The following is an 18,680-nucleotide window of genomic DNA, read 5'->3' as shown; positions in this document are numbered from 1 at the left end:
GTTTATTTCTCTTGGCTCACCTCATAAAAGGTAGAAAAAGAACTGAGTGTAACTCTTCTGCTTCTGACAACCACAAGTGAGCATGAAAATGTCTTTCACTTAAACTCTTCAAACAGGCATGATCAGTGATGCATAATTGACATAATATACCTTTTAATTTGGGTAATACTATTCTCTGGCATCCAGACCACTGTCAACCCCTATATTGAGGAATTTGTGCTGCTTTTTTAGTATTACTGCTTGAGCTTAAATTAGAAATGCTTCATGAGGATCAGAGCACTGAAATTTAGATGCTTAGGACAATGTGCTCAGCTCTGTAAGTGAGCAAGAAGGCTCTCTACTTGCAGGATGTGTCCAAGAAAAATGAACGTTCTCCTGTCAACGAAGTGCACTTGGTGGTGATGAGGCTGCTGAGTGTGTTCATGTCCAGAACTAAGTCAGGATCCAAGTCTTCCATTTGTGAGGTAATTTTTTTTCCTATTGCTTTGTCAGGGGAGATGATGTGGTTGTGGGGGGGGCTTTTTGTTCCTCCAGATTAGTCTAAAAGTTGCTAACTGAAATAGCTGGTTAAAACTGAAGAAGACTGAGAAGTGCTTTGAGAAATTCATGAGGAGTCTTTAATGTTCCTAGAATCATAGACTGGTTTGGATTGGAAGGGACCTTAAAGACCATCTAGATTCAACCCCCTGCATGGGCAGGGACACCTCCCACCAGCCCAGGCTGCTCCAAGCCCCATCCAACCTGCCCTTCAACACTGCTAGGGATGGGGCAGCCACAGCTTCCCTGGGCAACCTGGGCCAGGGTCTCACCTCCCTCACAGGGAAGGATTTCCTCCTAATTTCTAATATTGTTTGATGTTTATGAAAAAAGAAAAAAGATCTTTACTGAAATGCGGAATGGAGGAAACCAGCATGTAAAGACAACAGGATTCACTTGTTTTGTGTGTGGTTTCTGACTGAGTTAAGGGCAGCACATTAATGATGTTATTTAAAACGGTCTAGCAGATTTTTTATTTCCTGGCTTCTTGGTGGTGCTGAAGGGGTTAAAGAGGATTTGTAATGTGATTATTGGAAAGCAATATGCTGCTGTGTCAACGTAAAAGTCGCTAAGAGGATTCCTTAGATATTTGTTGCTAAAAGGTACAGTAATAAGGCATAAAAAGCAGTATGTGTGGTGGGAAGGAGATTAATAAAAAAGCATAGAGGTTAAAAAATTTAGTCTGAACTGCATCAAATTTTAATGAGCTTATGAGCTGTGGGGTTTGTTTGGATTTACAGGGCTGCTTTAATAGTTTTATTTACAGTAGCTTTTTCTCCAGCCTTTGTTATTCACTTGAGCTTCCCACAGAAATCAAAGCTCATCTTCTTGCAGAATGCAGGTGGAGCAATACCTGGGTGGAGCAGAGCCTCTGAGAGGCATCTGCAACAGGGACTCTTTCTCTACCAGAATTCACCCCCAGCTGGCCAAATCCCAGATAAACAAATAGAAATCCCAACCTAAAAAAAATAAAATAAAATGAGAGGAAGAAAAAAAAAAAAAAGGAAAAAAAAAAAAAAAACCTAGTTGTCTAATCCATAGCAGAGTGGCCTCTGGCACATGTGTTGAGGGGAGATTAGACTTAAGAGGAGATTTTATTTGTTTTCCTTTACTAAGCGCTTGTTCAAAAGAGTCTCTGTAAATATCTGAGTTGCTTTTCATAAACACAAAAAAAAACCCCAAAAACCCCAACCTCAAACAAACCCCGAACTTAACAAGCTGCCTATAAAGTTTCACAAAAACCTGCTCTCTCATCCCTGCTGTCAGCAGGTGCTGATTCTCAGGGATCCTCCTGCTCCTCCGACACGGTGGTTCTCAGGTGCTCTAGTAACTCCCCTCCTCTTTGTCTCAGTCTTCCTCCCTCATCTCTAGTGCCACTGCTGCTGCTTTGTTGAGCTCTGGTGCAGTTGACTACTGCCTGCACGTGCTGAAGTCTTTGCTGGAGTACTGGAAAAGCCAGCAAAACGACGAGGAGCCTGTAGCCACCAGCCAGCTCCTGAAACCTCACACTACTTCTTCTCCACCTGACATGAGCCCCTTTTTCCTCCGCCAGTATGTGAAGGTGGGTGCTACCCTATGCTGTGAGCTTTACACAACCTGCTTTAATAGGCTACTGCACAGAAGCAAGTAAAAACATCTTTGCAGACCTGGTTTTCCCTTAGTAGTGCAATTAAAATCCATTTCTATAATGCGTAGTTACAACTAGGATTGCTCTGAATTCTCTCAGGGCAGCCCAGCTCACTGTATCCATTGATGCCCTCCTCAACCCAGCAGTTCTGTGGAGCTGCTGTCACTGTTTCTGGTTGAAGTGTTAAGCTTCCTGAAGGGAAACTGCTCCGTCCTCTGACTCCTTTTGCTTGGCAGGCAGAATTTCTGAACCTCTGCTACTTACTGTGGCAAGAAAGTTGATGGGGATATCCACAGTAAATCCTAGAATCCTTCTACCACCTTGGTGTTTTTATGCAAAGGTGCTGCTGGTTGGGGGGTGGGGCTTTGTTGTATGTACAGGTCCGGTGAAAAAAACAAGTTCAATATAAGAAATCATGGAATTGTCAGGGTTGGAGGGGACCTCTAGAGATCATCTAGTCCAACACCCCTGCTAAAGCAGGATCCCCTGGAGCACATTACTCAGGACTGCATCCAGGTGGGTCTTAAGAATATCTCCAGAGAAGGGGACTCCACCCCCTCCCTGGGCAGCCTGCCCCAGGACTCTGTCACCCTCACTGTGAATTTTTTCCACGTTTCAATGGAAATTCCAGTGTTCCAGCTTGTGCCCACTGCCCCTCATCCTGTCACCAGGAACTATTGAACAGAGTCTGGCTCCATCCTCCTTGCACCCATCCTTTAGATACTATCTCCTAAGTTGAAAGCTCATCTATTAAAATAGTTTAGTGCATCCTGAGTGTTGCCATCTAGTTAAAGTCCTCGTGCAGGTTTGTTGGCTTATTTATCAGTTGGGAGCTGCTGTTCTGGCTGCAAAGGTGCAGTAGAGTTTTGTTTGCAGAAAATTAAGAAATGCACCCTGCAGCTTGTCAGGACACCAGACTGAGAGTGTTCAGAACCAGAGCTTGATGGATTGCTCTTGCTTTCAGGGTCATGCTGCAGATGTTTTTGAGGCCTACACTCAGCTCCTGACAGAGATGGTGCTGCGGCTGCCCTATCAGATCAAGAAGATTGCAGACACCAACTCCCGCATCCCACCTCCTGTCTTTGATCACTCCTGGTTTTACTTTTTGTCTGAGGTCAGTGAGAATGTGATCATCCTACAGGTTTTAACAATGTTTTCTAGTCATGTTACCTTCATTTTGTAGGACTGATCTCAAGCCCCTCTCTGGTTTTGTTTTTTCTCCCAGCTTGGTTTTATTCCTGTTGAACAGAAATCTATAGGAAAGCATACATGGAAAATAAGATTACTCTTATTTCCTGTAACTCAATGTTGAAAAAAACCCAGAAAATTGCCAGAAAACTTGAACAGGAAACTCTCTTGAGGTGGTACAATGTAACATTGTGCCTGGCTATTGGTACTTTAAGTGGTATTTTAAAAAGAGATTGTTATTTGGTGTCTATCTTTTCAGTTCCTTTGGTTGGATAGCTTCCTCCTTGAGATAAGTTATCTGACATTTGCACAAGTTTGAGAAAGGATTTCTTTATTAGGCTTGATAGCTCCTTATTTGAGGTCACAGATGACAAAGAATGGTTTTCAGAAGCTGTTTCATAGTTGCACAGCTCAGGATGCTGAGTTTCTTCTGCAGTGACTTGCAGTGATGCTGCACTTCTGTGACTCCCTTTTACAGGGGACTTTAAAGCTGACAGATCCATTAGTGCATCTTTTTGTGAGAAAACACATCATATTTTTGTTGGCGTAGGTTGCCTGCTGGTGAGTTCACAGTGCTGACATTCTAGGCTTTTCTTTGTCTAGTACCTGATGATCCAGCAGACTCCGTTTGTGCGCCGGCAAGTCCGCAAGCTCTTGCTCTTCATTTGTGGATCGAAGGACAAGTATCGCCAGCTCCGAGACCTTCACACCTTGGACTCTCATGTTCGTGGCATCAAAAAGCTCCTGGAAGAGCAAGGCATCTTCCTCCGTGCCAGTGTAGTCACTGCCAGTTCAGGTTCTGCCCTGCAGTATGACACATTGATCAGCTTGGTAAGGAGAAGGGTGCCTCTGTGCTGGGGGAAAGTGGAGGTGGCATTTGTGTCAGTGACGGGGATGCTGACGTGATGTTGGGTCCTGTTCCCTTTCAGATGGAACATCTAAAGGCCTGTGCAGAGATTGCCACACAGAGAACAGTGAACTGGCAGAAATTCTGCATCAAAGATGACTGTGAGTCCCTTCTCTGAGAGTGTCTGAGGGAGCAGGGGATGGGCTAACTCTCTTGGTTTGAATCAAGACTTCTCCAATGGGGAAGCTCAGCAGAGAAGGGGACAGAGTTGAGAGTTCTGAGTGGAACTGAACTATTCCCAGTATTAATTATCACAGTTCTCTAATGGCATCTGTTGCTTAGCTAAAGAACACAATGTGGTGTAATGGCTAACTTAGAACAGATCTCCCATTCCTGTTCTTCTGTTCCTTGCACTGTTGTTGTTCCAGTGTGTAACTTGGGATGAAACACTTCACCTTGGTGTACTCCAGTGTTATGCTTCTGTAGTGTAAGGACAGGAGGATTCTGTGAGTTTGTGGATGGCCCTTGTCATCGTTGAAGGGTTTTTTGCTTTGTGCTGGGTTGGTTTTGTTGAGCTTTTTTTGCCTGCTTTTCATTAATTCAGACTTCAAAGATGTCTTTCTTCTCTCTGCAGCTGTTCTATATTTCCTCCTTCAAGTCAGCTTCCTGGTAGATGAAGGAGTGTCACCAGTTCTCCTGCAGCTTCTCTCTTGTGCTCTGTGTGGCAGCAAAGTGCTGTCTGTGGCTTCATCCTCTGGGTCATCAAGCACTTCTTCCACCTCTGCTCCTGCAGCTTCTGGCTCTGGGCAGCCAGCAACACAGAGCAAATCCTCCACCAAAAAGAGCAAAAAAGAAGAAAAGGAGAAAGAGCGAGAGGGTGAGCTGCAGCTGTTCCCTGCTCTCTGGGGGTCTTAGGAGTGAAGTCTGCTCCTCTCAGCCTTTTTTATTTCTGTTTAGAGAGAACTGACTGCTTCTTGTTATGATAAGTACTGCTGCTGTGAAAGGGTGATGGATTGTGGCAACGGCACTGGCAGGCTTCAGCAACGATTAGGAGAGAAAACCAGTTTTACCATATGTAGATTGGAGAGAGGCAAAGATGAAGAAGTATATGCTGAGGGTTGGGGCTGAAATTAAGTGCTGAGTATATCCCAAGCCCACTGTGAATATTTATAGGTGGTTGAAATGCTCTTGGGGATAAAAACAAGTACTGGAGATGCAAACCCAGTTTGATTTGCTCTTCAATTATTATGTTCAGAGTTGTTTCCTCTGTCTGACTTGTAAGCCATGTTGGAGCCAGGGCTGCTGCTTAATGGATTTCCAAAGTCCTGGGAAAGTAATTAAGCTTTCCTATAAAAGTCATGGGCATAGATTCTCTCTTGGCTTTTCTCCAAGGAACCATTTTGGCCCTCTCTATCAGGTGATACTCGGAGTCTTTTTGCTGCCTCATGGTTGATGCTTTTCTTTTTATCAGGACTTGTAGCACATTTCCCAAGTCCTTACTGGCAAGTTTTTCGTATGTGTTAGTCAGGAGTACTACATTATATTTTTGGAAAAAGAAACATTAAATTTGCTTGTTGTCTGAAACACAAGAATTTATCCCCATTATTCTTGATCTATGATCTATAAAACAGGAGACTGTCCTCCATGTGAAGTGCTCCAGTCATCTGCTTTAAGTCTTTCTCTGCCACTGTGTGTGCCCTAGGGGAGAGCTCGGGCAGTCAGGAGGATCAGCTGTGCACAGCTCTGGTGAACCAGCTGAACAAGTTTGCTGACAAGGAGACCCTCATCCAGTTCCTGCGTTGCTTCTTGCTGGAGTCCAACTCCTCCTCAGTGAGGTGGCAGGCCCACTGCCTGGCACTCCACATCTACAGGTGAGCTGGGATGGAGACTCTCCCCTGGCTCTGCTGAGTCAGTCTCAGCTCAGTTATGGAGAGCTCTGTCCTTGGGGAAGAGTTAATCATAGAATGGTTTGGGTTGGAAGGGACCTTAGAGATCATCTAGATCCAACCCCCTGCATGAGCAGGGACACCTCCCACCAGCCCAGGTTGCTCCAAGCCCCATCCAACCTGCCCTTCAACACTGCCAGGGATGGGGCAGCCACAGCTTCCCTGGGCAACCTGGGCCAGTGTCTCACCATCCTCACACTAAGGAATTTCTTCCTAATGTCCAACCTCAACCTCCCCTCTTCCAGTTTTAATCCATTCCCCCTCATCCCATCCCTCCCTGTCCTTGTCCCAAGTCCCTCCCCAGCTTTCCTGGAGCCCCTTCAGGCACTGGAAGGTGCTCTAAGGTCTCCCTGTAGCCTTCAGAAGACAGGCTGAACACCCCAACTCTCTCAGCCTGTCTCCAACCCTCAGATCATCTCCTGATGGCCCTGAGCCTTGAAGGATGCTGAAGCTTGCAGATGATTGCATCCCCTTGAATTGATCACACTAATTTGCAGTTACTGGGGCTGGAGGTAGAAGCTGTGACTTACTTGTTACTGAGTTATCTTCTGCAAGAAACATTTTATTCCTGTCTGCAGAATCTGGCTCCTGACATCTACAGGAGTAAATTCTTGTGGGAGAACCTTTCTGAGGCAGATGCAGACTCACACAGTTGGAGAGGGGAGGGGGGGGGGGGGGAGTTATGCAGGGATGGGCACACTTCAGGTTGCTGAACTCCTGGAGAACTCTCTTCAGTTGTTGCAAGACATCTGCTTTCAGAGAGTGCTGGAAAGCTGCTGATGGCAAGAAGAGATGAGATTTTACTCTGTGAACTCTGATCTATGCAAGATAATAGTTACAAACTTCAGTGAACTGTAGCATCTATTTTCCTTTTGAATGAGGCTGTGTGCCATGCACTGTATAGTTAGCTTTACAAACCTAATTGATATGTAATCCCTTCCACAGGAACTCAAACAAGTCTCAGCAGGAATTACTGCTGGATCTCATGTGGTCAATCTGGCCAGAACTTCCAGCCTATGGCAGAAAGGCTGCCCAATTTGTAGATCTCCTGGGATACTTCTCCCTCAAAACACAGCAGACTGAGAAAAAGGTATGGTGTCATTCTGAAAAGGAGGCACAGCATCCCAGGTCCTGCTGCTTCCTGGGAGTGATGTCAGTGCTTTGTTTTGATAGAGCTGGGACAGATTTTCTGTCGCAAGAGCTTTGTTTCCAAAATTTGAGCATTAAAAAAGGCAGGGTCCTTAAAAAATGGGAAGTGTGGATTTTTTGTTTTATTGCTTTGGGTTTGGTTGCTTTATTTTAATTAGAAGAAAACCTCTTTCCCACAGAAAGCCTTTGTGGGGAAAATACATTTATCTGCCAGCTCTTGATTTATACAATTTTGATATTTCAACTCCTAGAAATCCTTTGTAACCATGACTTTTGAACATAGGAAGTGGTAGGCTTTCTTAAGGGACCAGTGGGCTTGAGAACAAATAATTTAGATACCCTGATACTTGCATGTGTATGCTTAAAGAGCTGGGAATGCCTTAGGAATCTTGGCAGGCATTTGCATTGATTGGCTGACAAATAGCACTGTTATTGTGGTAAAGGTCTAATTTTAGGATCTATTACATTCCTGAGTAGTGATTTAACCACAGAAATTCCTGTGGAAATAGTGTGTGCATCTTCTGGGGGACCTGGAACACCACAGGATGAGAAATCTTTATGTCTTTGTAGCCATTAAAATAAATAATGTTGAGAAGACAATATTGCCCTAATTGTGTTTCAGCTGAAGGAATACTCCCAAAAGGCTGTGGAGATCCTCCGGACTCAAAACCACATTCTCACCAACCACCCTAACTCCAACATTTACAAGTGAGTTACTTCTGCCTTTGATCCATTTCACTATAAAGAGCTTTTCAGCAGGCCAGCTACAATCCATAGGGGGAGACACAATCCTTCTGATGAAATGGTGGTAGAGGAAGCACGCTGAGATAGGGTAGCTGGCCCTGGGAGAGGAGCAGATCCCTTTCTGCCATCTGGAAAAGGGAACATTCCATGTGCCACCAGCAGTAGTTTTTTTGCTGTAAACGTTACAAAATATTAGGAACAATTGGAGAATATAGACTTTCAGAATTAAGTGTTGTGTTCTCAGTCATATCTTAGCAGTTATTAATTATACTGAAATGCTGCTTGGTGAAAACCAATGATTTTCCATGTGATTTACAATATAATGTTTCTGTTACTGAGTCTGGGAGTGGGGACTACAGGTAAACTAAAGCTATTCTGATTGAATGGCTTGTGTTTAAAATCAAAATGTGTGGGGTGGAAGGGACCTTTAAACGTCCTCTAGACCAACCCCCCTGCAGTGCACAGGGGCCTTTTTGACTAGATCAGGTTGCTCAGAGCCTGGTCAAGCCTGACCTTGAAAATCTCCAGGGGTGGAGCCTCCACCAGCTCTCTGGGCAACCTGTTCCAGTGCTTCACCACGCTCACTGTGAAGAACTTCTTCCTGATATCCAATCTACGTCTCCCCTACTCTAGTTTTAACCCATTCTCCCTTGTCCTCTCACCCCCTGCCCTTGTCCCAAGTCCCTCCCCAGCTTTCTGGGGAGCACTGGAAGGTGCTCCCAGGTCTCCCTGGAGCCTTCTCTTCTCCAGGCTGAACACCCCAACTCTCTCAGCCTTTCTTGGTAGGAGAGATGGTCCAGCTTCACACAGTGCTCCCCCCTTCACACAGTGAATGCCAGATTCCATATGTTAGTGTTGTTCCTCTCATTCCAGCACACTGTCTGGGCTGGTGGAATTTGATGGCTATTACCTGGAGAGTGATCCTTGCCTTGTCTGCAACAATCCAGAGGTGCCCTTCTGTGTGAGTAGCTGCTGTTCTTAAATCCTCCCCTAGCCTGGGGATCCCAGCCACTTACAGTGGGGTGATGTGCTGTGTTTCTGAGTTTTGGGATGTAATCATGCAGTGTGTCCTTGTTTGTGTCTTCTCAGTACATCAAGCTTTCCTCCATCAAAGTGGACACACGTTACACTACCACCCAGCAGGTGGTGAAGCTCATTGGCAGCCACACCATCAGCAAAGTGACAGTGAAGATAGGAGACCTGAAACGAACCAAAATGGTCCGAACCATCAACCTCTATTACAACAACAGGACAGTGCAGGCTATAGTGGAGCTGAAAAACAAGTATGTTTGTCCATGTTTATTTTTTTCTTTGCAGTTTGACATTACAGGTGCCTGGCTTCGTGTTTTAGCCAATATTCCTTCTTAGACTGTTATTCATCGCTCTCAGCCCACGTTGTGTGGGATTGTTCTGAGTCTCCTACAATAAATTGTTGAAGAAAAGATCTAAATTTCACCTGGACCTTGGTGGATGCCTGTAAAATTTGTGTATGCAACCTTTTCACAGGCTCAGTTTTAAGCACCTAAATTAATTGTGTGGCAACCAATATTAATACCAAGAACATCTCCTGGAGACCGTGACTTGGAAAGGGATTTGGAGCTTGCAGCATGTCCAGAAATGCAGCAAGTGTGAACAGTACTTGTTTGAAGCCATGTAGTAGAATTAAAATTAGAAGTTGGATGGCCTAACTCTCTCAGCTGCTGCTTTACCCACCAAAAAATGGCTCCTTTTCAATACATTGCTTAGTCTGGAGCCAGTTCTGCTTTATATGCTTTCCCTTCTTACTTCTTGAGATGTTCTCACCAGAATCAGATCTCTCTGGCTTAGGGATTAATCTGTGCCTGCTGCTTATTGCTTATTTGAAGTCTTAATCCTCTGTGACATCACAAGTGGCTGCTGTGGAGAGGATTATGATGTCACAAAGAGAGGATTCTGACTTCAGATTGAGAAGAAGCAGTGGGAGCAGATGAGATCTTTAGAAATAAATATCCTGTTTTCATGCAAATGTCCTTACTAATAAAAAAATGGAGGTGAAAATCCCTAGAAAAATGTCTGTAGAATTAAAGTTTTTCCATGAGGCATCAACAGCTCTTTAATCCTAAACAGTCTCTCTCTATGAAGAGGATAAAGGCTTAAAATGTATTTCTGGCTACATATCATGTCAATACAGAAGCTAAGGAAACGAATCCTAGAACTGCGCTCCATTCATCCAGTTTAAAGTAGATTTGGAGTTGAGACGGTGGCATTTGGCTTCTCTTCATCCCTGGACAGGGGAGGGCACTTCTCTGCTGGAAGATGACTCCTCTTTCTTTCCTTTTCCCAGGCCAGCTCGTTGGCACAAGGCTAAAAAAGTCCAACTGACCCCAGGCCAGACAGAGGTGAAGATTGATTTGCCCCTTCCCATCGTGGCTTCCAACCTGATGATTGAATTTGCAGATTTCTATGAGAATTACCAGGCTTCCACTGAGACCCTGCAGTGCCCTCGGTGCAGTGCCTCTGTCCCAGCCAACCCAGGGGTGTGTGGGAACTGTGGGGAAAATGTCTACCAGTGCCACAAGTGCAGGTACCTCCTCCTCCTCCTTCCTCCCCACAGAGCCCAGCACCAGGGGGTTTGCAGAGCCCTCATGCTTGCTTGCCCGTGTAGGATGTTCAACAAAATACCCTGCTATTTAAATACCCCATTCTGGTTAATACAACTTGCACAATCAAATTAGTCAAGAGGTATAAAACAGGCTTACGGGGATTTAATGTTCAGGCTAACAAAGGCAGCCTGATACAGCAGCCCTGAAAGAAGGCAGAAGTTTCAGATCAAGCCCTCAGAAGTTTCAAAGAAAATTCCCAGGGGGAGGTTATTTTTGGCCTGCCTGTTCAAGGGCAGGAGGCTGGAGTTCAATTAGATGGTTGCAGGGGGGTTTCCTCCCAGGATCCCTGACTCAGTGTGCTGGACAGACAGTGCTCCCTTGTCTATTCAGAGCTTTTGTGGCACTCTCCTCATTCAGAGCAGGGCTCAGGGCGTAATTTACTGTGCACTATTCAAGCTTTCACTCCAGTGTTATAAATCCTACTCTTTTGTGAGTTTTGTCTCCTTATCTGTTATCTCTTCTCTTGTTCTCTCATATCCCTCTCTAATCCTCATGGATTCAAGGTGTTCAGCAGATTCTTTCTATAGATCAGCTGATTACTGGTATAGTGGAAGGTTTCCATATTCCTTCTTGAATTATAGGAGCTAGGAATCAGTTTGTGTCATGCTACTCTAGTCAGCAACAGGATAATAAGTATGCTGTACCTAGTCCCACTGCAACTGGGTAAAGAGTGAGAGCTATTGAAAGCCTAGACCTTACAAAACAGAATGGTTTCTTTTTATCTGTGTTCTTGTAAAGGGCACAGTGCCCTAGCCTGATGTTCTGCTGGGAATTCTTGTGGTTAACATAGAGTGTTAGGAACAAATTCACATTTGTTTCTTCTTTTCCCAGCCAGAATGTGGCACCACTTCTGTAAGGATTTTGTTGTTGCCTGATTTGAAGGTTTTTTTATTCTCATCTACCTCATGTCTCTCACTTGTAGCTTGCCCAGGGTGGTTTGGTAGGGTAGGTTCAGGGCCATCCTTTCACCTACTGTGTCCATTCACAGCTTACTTAGAATCTTAGTCACAGACTGGTTTGGGTTGGAAGGGACCTGAAGGATCATCTAGATGCAACCCCCTGCATGGGCAGGGACACCTCCCACCAGCCCAGGCTGCTCCAAGCCCCATCCAACCTGCCCTTCAACACTGCCAGGGATGGGGCAGCCACAGCTTCTCTGGGCAACCTGTTCCAGGGTCTCACCACCCTCATAGTGAAGAATTTCCTCCTGATGTCTTACCTAAATCTCCCCTCCTCCATTTAAAAACCATTATCCTGTCCCTACATGCCCTTATTAAAATCTTTCCCCTTCATTGCCTCAGTCACCTTGATAAGGCTCAGTTACAGCCTGTGACCTGTCTGCCTTGCCTTCCAGATCCATTAACTATGATGAGAAGGATCCCTTCCTCTGCAATGCGTGTGGCTTCTGCAAATACGCGCGCTTTGACTTCATGCTGTACGCCAAGCCCTGCTGTGCTGTGGATCCCATAGAGAACGAAGAGGATCGGAAGAAGGTAAGCTTGAGAGCAGATTCATTCATCAGATGCTGTATCTACTTGGCCAGGTCAACACTGTAGGGACATCAAGTCCATCCTTCTTGCGAGTACCATGAAAAGCAGTGCTCCTTCAAGGCTTCTGACTCATGCCTTCCTTCTTTACTGTCTTGCTCCACCAAAGAAGTAATTCTTCAAAAGGTACAATTCAGTGCTTGACTTGTAAACTAGTTCTCTAGCACTGCATCTCTTCGCCTTGGGAGTGAACTGGGGTTGTACTGGACCATCCCATTTGGGGAGCACTGCTAATGAGTGCAGAACCCCTCGCAGTGTGTGGTCTGTCCCAGAGGACAAATGTGCCAAGGATAGTGACAGCAGAGGGCACTGGCAGAAGCAGGATCACCATTTATTTATTTTTTGCCAGGGAAGGGCAAAAGAGAAGATTTGAAGGCTGATGTTTACAGTTCTGTAGACTTAAAAAATTGTGTCTGGACATGAAATCCAAGTTTCCTTTCCTTCTTAATTCTTAGGCAGTAACAAATATCAACACTCTCCTGGACAAGGCTGACAGAGTGTATCACCAGCTGATGGGACACAGGCCTCAGCTGGAAAACCTGCTGTGTAAAGTGAATGAGGCAGCTCCTGAAAAGCCACAGGTAACAAGGGACAGGTGGATTTTGCACAGAACCCCAGGCTGGTCAGACACTGGCCTTTGTACTGCCAAGAGCAACTAAAGAATCTTTGCCTCAGATGCTGTTCTGCAGTTGTTATTTTTATGTGTAGCTTCCATATGTGATCCCTTTTTGTTTTCCCCACCATTCCAGGACGAATCTGGTAGCAGTGGAGGGATAAGTTCTACCTCAGCTAGTGTGAATAGATACATACTCCAGTTAGCCCAGGAATATTGTGGTGACTGCAAGAACTCTTTTGATGAACTTTCCAAAATCATCCAGGTATGATGTTCTTTGATTTCATTCTGGGTCATGTGTTTTCCCTCTGTCTTCAGATCCAGTGCATGTCAGCAGCAGAAAGTTGCCATTCTGCTTTTAATGACAGCATTAACAAGAGGTGATCAGCTGCATATTTTCAGGGAAGTAACACGGTAATAATTTACAGAAGCTGTGTTTACTATTAATACTGTGGATTTGTCACATTTCCACTGTTACTTTGCCTGCAGTGTAGACAAGCCTCTAAACAGGACAGATAACTGGGAGATAGGCTGATGCTTCTCATGGATTTCCCAAGTCTGCTGTTGACATGAAGATCTTCCAAGTTTTCAGACACTTGGTTAAAACTGTTTCTCCACAAAATACACAGTGAATATAACATGTGAGTGGGATTAGCAATTACGTGCTGCCTCACAATTCCATAACTTTAATTTTCTTTCTTTCCAGAAAGTATTTGCCTCTAGAAAGGAGCTCCTGGAATATGATCTCCAACAGAGAGAGGCAGCAACCAAGTCCTCACGAACCACTGTCCAGCCTACGTTTACTGCCAGCCAGTATCGTGCCTTGTCTGTTTTGGGCTGTGGCCACACATCATCCACCAAGTGTTACGGCTGTGCCTCAGCTGTCACCGAGCACTGCATAACCTTGCTCAGGGCTTTGGCCACCAACTCTGCCATCAGGCACATCCTGGTGTCCCAGGGCCTCATCCGAGAGCTCTTTGACTACAACTTGCGCCGAGGCGCGGCCACCATGCGGGAGGAGGTCCGGCAGCTCATGTGCCTTCTCACCAGGTTAGAGCTGATGCACTCTCTGCAACCCTCTGACTTCCAGGGAGCTCTGGAAAACTTGTAAATGCACCATCAGAAAGAAGTAGATTGAATATTAGATTGGATATTCACAGAATCACAGAGTGGTGGGTTTGGAAGGGACCTCTGGAGAGCATCTAGTCCAACCCCTGCTAGAGCAGGATCCCCTAGAGCAGATCCCACAGGAACATGTCCAGGTGGGCTTGGAATGTCTCCAGGGATGGAGACTCCACAACCTCTCTGGGCAGCCTGTCCCAGGGCTCTGTTACCCTCACAGTAAAGAAATATTTTCTTATGCTTAGGTTGAGCCTCCTTTTTCTCCAGTTTGTGCCCATTGCCCCTTGTCCTGTCCCTGGACACCCCTGAGAAGAGTCTGGCCCCATCCTCCTGATACCCCCTGGAGATACTGATCAGATCCCCCCTCAGGCTCCTCCTCTCCAGCTGAACAGCCCCAGCTCTCCCAGCCTTTCCTCACAGGGCAGATGTTCCAATCCCATCGTCATCTTAGTGGCCCTGGAATATTAGGCCCTGACACAGGCTTCCTAGGGCACTGGTGGAGTCACCATCCCTGGAGGTGTTCAAAAAACATGTAGACACTTCAGGACATGGTTTAGCAGGCATGGTGTGTTGGGTTGACAGTAGGACTTGATGATCTTAGAGGGCTTTTCCAACCTTAATGATTCCATTAGTAGCTTTACAGAGGAGGTACCTTACATCAGCAGCCTGTAGGCTGGAACTGCTTGTACATTTGTTACCAACTGAGGTGAAATCCCTGGAGCTTTTAGTATTTAGCATGAGCACATTGTAAGAGTGTTCTCTTTTTCCTTCTAAAATTAGGGACAATCCAGAGGCCACCCAACAAATGAATGATTTAATCATTGGGAAGGTTTCTGCAGCTCTGAAGGGACACTGGGCGAATCCAGACTTGGTGAGACACTTCAGTGTTTTCCTTTTATTTTGTGTTTCTTTTTTCTACCCTTCTGCAAATGCTGATGTATTCTGATCATTGCATCTTCTCTCTTATCATGATCTATTTGTAATACAGAAGGTGCTTGTGTCTTGATAGGAATTAAGATAAACATTAGAGTAAAGCACAAAATGATGTGATTAGGTATGTGGCTAAGTTTCCTCAGGCACTTCTGCCTGTCTCTTGCAGCTCTCTCAAACAGGTTGCCAGTCATCCCAAATGGCCATGGGATTGAATTAACTCAAATCAGTGTGTTTTGAAGCTGTGTTTTTTAAATAGCAGAAGGCAAAATGGACTGCTGCATCCCCAAGACTTCTTAAGCCTTTGAACATGTGTCTGTTACAGGCCAGCAGCCTCCAGTATGAAATGTTGCTGCTGACAGATTCCATCTTGAGGGAGGACAGTTGCTGGGAGCTCCGACTGCGTTGTGGTGAGTTCAGACCAGAGTGTGAAAGCTTTGTTTTAAAATGTTTTCAAAGGGGCCATGCCTAGAGTAGGGTTTTAAGGAAGGGAATTGATGCTGACTCAGCTCATGATTAGGGTTAGGAATGGAGTTAGCACCAGGTAGCTTTGTCCTGGGGTCGTGTGTGTCTTGGAACAAGAGTGTTGAGAAAGAGAAAGGGGGCATTAAAAGGAAGGATGGCAAGATTCTGTCATGGGAAATAATTGTTCTCCATCCATAGCTGCATGAGAATGGGATAGTTTTGCTTGAGGAAATGAGGTCCCACCTAACTCTAAACATTTCTAATGTGTAGAGGTGTGGAGGTGAGCTATCTGCAGCTATTACATGAACATTTGTGTCTGCCTTTCAGCTCTCAGCCTCTTTCTGATGGCAGTGAACATCAAGACTCCGGTGGTCGTTGAAAACATCACCCTCATGTGCCTGCGCATTCTTCAAAAGCTGATCAAGCCACCTGCTCCAACCAGCAAGAAGAACAAGGTACTGCCTTAGGTGCTGAGCCAAAGCATCTGAAAATGGGCTGATGAAAGTCTGGCACACTGATCTCTGTGATTAATAACTCTGTGAGGAAGCCAGGGCTTGCTTTACCTGGCCACTGCTACTGGGGAAGCACAAGTCCTGTGACTCCTGTCTTCAAAGACCGCAAATTAGAGCTAACTGGGTTCCATTTTGTATTGGTCCTTGGTGTCTCTGACCACTGCTGTTCCAAACTGGGCTTTGTTTTTTCCCCCTCAGATTTGAGGCATGGGGAAAGAGGTACTTCAAAGCTATTGCTTAGTTATTTTGAACAAGCTTTTGGTGCTTTCAACAGTTTTGTAGAATCAAGTACCTAAACATGGTAGAATCACGTACCTTTTGATTCAGATTTTTAAATACAGAGCTACAGTTCTGATAAAAATGCTACTGGTTGGCTGCTCCTTGGTTGTAATTTGGGATAACATTTGATCAAAGCATTTCTGCTTTGATCTAGCTATCTGATAATCACAGATGGATCACAAAGATGGGTTTGCTGATATTTCAGCAGTAACTGGAACAAGGCATCTCTCTCAGGTCATCATTAACAGAAACTGTATATCCTGCTGTTGTCCAAGAGCTGAATTTACCTGTTCATGGAGCAGAGACAACCAGTGGTTCACCTGCAGGACCTTCTCTGAAGGGAACAGGCTGTGGCTTTCTCAAGAGTCATAGAGCTTTTGTGTTTCTTAGGATGTGCCTGTGGATGCTCTCACCACTGTGAAGCCTTACTGCAATGAAATCCATGCACAGGCTCAGCTGTGGCTCAAGAGGGACCCCAAAGCATCCTATGAAGCTTGGAAGAAGTGCCTCCCTGCCAGAGGTAGTCCTGTGCTTATAACCTTCTGCAGTTTGGGGAAGGAACTTGTCCTCAAGTTTTAATAAGGAATGTCCTTCTGTAGACTTGTGTTGTCTTCTGCCCTGTAACATCTTAATACCATCTTCACCTTGGCTGTGTAGTCCTTACAGATTGTGGCACTGACTTTTCTTCACTGCGTTGCTCAAACCCTGAGCAGAAAATGCACTGTACCGGCAGACAATCAGGGGAATGTAAAAAAAAATGAAACTTGTTGCTTATTTTAAATGATACCAGCCAGCTGTAAAGCTAATTGAATTCCCTGAGAGGCTGTGGCATTTGCATCTGGCTTGGAAGTAAACATAGCTCCAAGCACAAGAGAAAATGGCAGCAGCTTCTCAGCTGGAGTTTGGAGAGTTCCAGTATGATGAAAAAAATACAATGGCAGTTTGCAGTTAATAGCTGCTGGCTGTTCCCTTGACCTGTGTTCAATATTGCAGGTGTAGAAGCCAATGGGAAATCTCCCAGCAAAGCTGAGCTTCACCAGCTTTACTTGTCAGAAAAATATGTCTGGAAATGGAAACAGTTCATGAGTCGCCGTGGCAAGAGAACTTGTCCTCTGGATCTCAAGCTGGGACACAACAATTGGCTGCGACAGGTAAACATGGGTGAAAACTCCAGTGGGCAGAGTTAACAGAGATTATTGGTGCTTTGAGCAGTGATATTTGGGGAGCCTGTACTCACTGCCTCTAATTCCAAGTCAGGTTTGCAGCTTTGTTCCCCTAAAAATCATAGAATTGTAAGAGTTGGAAGGAACCTCTAGAGATCATCTAGTCCAACTTCCCCACTAAAGTAGGATCACCCAGAGCACAGGGCTGCATCCAGGGGGATTTTTAATATCTCCAGAGAAGGGAACTTCACAACCTCCCTGGGCAGCCTGTCCCAGGGCTCTGTCACCTTCGCCATAAAGAAGATTTTCCTCATATTTAAATGGAATTTCCCATGTTCCAGCTTGTGCTTGTTGTCCCTCATCCTGTCACTGGGAATTACTGAACAGAGTCTGGCTCCATCCTCCTTGCACCCACCCTTTAGATACTTGCAGGCGTTGATAAGGTCTCGCCTCAGCCTTCTCCTCTCCAGGCTGAACAGTCCCAGCTCTCTCAGCCTTTCCTCATAAGAGAGATGCTTCAATCTCTTACTTATTCTTGTAGCCCTCTGTTGGATTTTCCCCAGCATCTCCCTGTCCCTCTTGAACTGGGGAGCCCAGAACTGGATACAATACTCCAGATGTTGTCTCACCAGGGCAGAGCAGAGGGGGAGGAGAACCTCCCTGGACCTGCTGGCCACACTCTTCTTAACGCACCCCAAGGTTCCATTGGCCTTCTTGGCCACAAGGGCACATTGCTGGCTCATGGATAATTTACTGTCTGCCAGGACTCCCTTAAAAACACTACATCTAAACATGCATCCAGTAGTCTGTGTGTTCTTAAACTCTGAACTTCTAATTGGTCCTACCTGTCTACTTAGCTGCATTTTGACTAGTGAATTTTTAGGGGTCCTGGGTGAAAGTTTTTCTTCTATATGTGGGTGAGTGTGTCACCTGCACAGTGCATTGTTTACACACTTGGCTGGCCAGCAAAGTGGGTGTTCCCACAGAATCAAGCATTTGGGAGAAGAAAAGAGTGCTGTCACCTGGTCACCAACCTGTCCTTATGTAAGATACCACTAGTGGGTCTGTGCACATCAGATGAGACCATCTCCTCACCCTCCTGCCTTAGGTGCTGTTCACTCCAGCCACTCAAGCTGCCCGACAGGCTGCCTGCACCATTGTGGAAGCTCTGGCCACCATCCCCAGCCGCAAGCAGCAGGTCCTTGATCTCCTGACAAGGTATTGTTGCCGTGTTTGGCAGCTCCAGGATTCTTTCATTCTCATAAGAATCTTTCGGTTATTCAACTTTTCTCACACCTCTCCCTTGTACACCTCTGCTTCTGGGCTGGATTCTAAGACTTACTTAGCTGGGTTGGGATAGTTTTAGGAA

The 18,680-nt window shown here is 45.5% G+C and overlaps 1 protein-coding gene across 4 annotated transcripts in view; it reads left to right on the top strand.

The window, feature by feature from the left end:
• Nucleotides 1–18,680, top strand: part of UBR4 (ubiquitin protein ligase E3 component n-recognin 4) — an 85,028-nt gene that overhangs the window by 45,134 nt on the left and 21,214 nt on the right. For all 4 annotated transcript variants that reach the window (XM_051637493.1, XM_051637492.1, XM_051637491.1 and 1 more), the window contains 22 exons: nt 348–464; nt 1,889–2,098; nt 3,129–3,278; nt 3,956–4,183; nt 4,282–4,360; nt 4,834–5,076; nt 5,902–6,070; nt 7,091–7,235; nt 7,917–8,002; nt 8,912–8,999; nt 9,128–9,321; nt 10,362–10,601; nt 12,035–12,173; nt 12,683–12,808; nt 12,977–13,105; nt 13,547–13,890; nt 14,743–14,833; nt 15,218–15,302; nt 15,685–15,812; nt 16,539–16,668; nt 17,142–17,299; nt 18,420–18,529. In XM_051637493.1, the coding sequence (XP_051493453.1) occupies nt 348–464; nt 1,889–2,098; nt 3,129–3,278; nt 3,956–4,183; nt 4,282–4,360; nt 4,834–5,076; nt 5,902–6,070; nt 7,091–7,235; nt 7,917–8,002; nt 8,912–8,999; nt 9,128–9,321; nt 10,362–10,601; nt 12,035–12,173; nt 12,683–12,808; nt 12,977–13,105; nt 13,547–13,890; nt 14,743–14,833; nt 15,218–15,302; nt 15,685–15,812; nt 16,539–16,668; nt 17,142–17,299; nt 18,420–18,529 (3,389 nt within the window). The remainder of the gene's footprint in view (nt 1–347; nt 465–1,888; nt 2,099–3,128; nt 3,279–3,955; nt 4,184–4,281; nt 4,361–4,833; nt 5,077–5,901; nt 6,071–7,090; nt 7,236–7,916; nt 8,003–8,911; nt 9,000–9,127; nt 9,322–10,361; nt 10,602–12,034; nt 12,174–12,682; nt 12,809–12,976; nt 13,106–13,546; nt 13,891–14,742; nt 14,834–15,217; nt 15,303–15,684; nt 15,813–16,538; nt 16,669–17,141; nt 17,300–18,419; nt 18,530–18,680) is intronic.

This window comes from Apus apus, chromosome 20, assembly GCF_020740795.1.
Source record: "Apus apus isolate bApuApu2 chromosome 20, bApuApu2.pri.cur, whole genome shotgun sequence".
NCBI lineage: Eukaryota > Metazoa > Chordata > Aves > Apodiformes > Apodidae > Apus > Apus apus.
The sequence above is the reverse complement of the archived record's forward strand: the minus strand, read 5'-3'. Positions and strand labels throughout refer to the sequence as shown.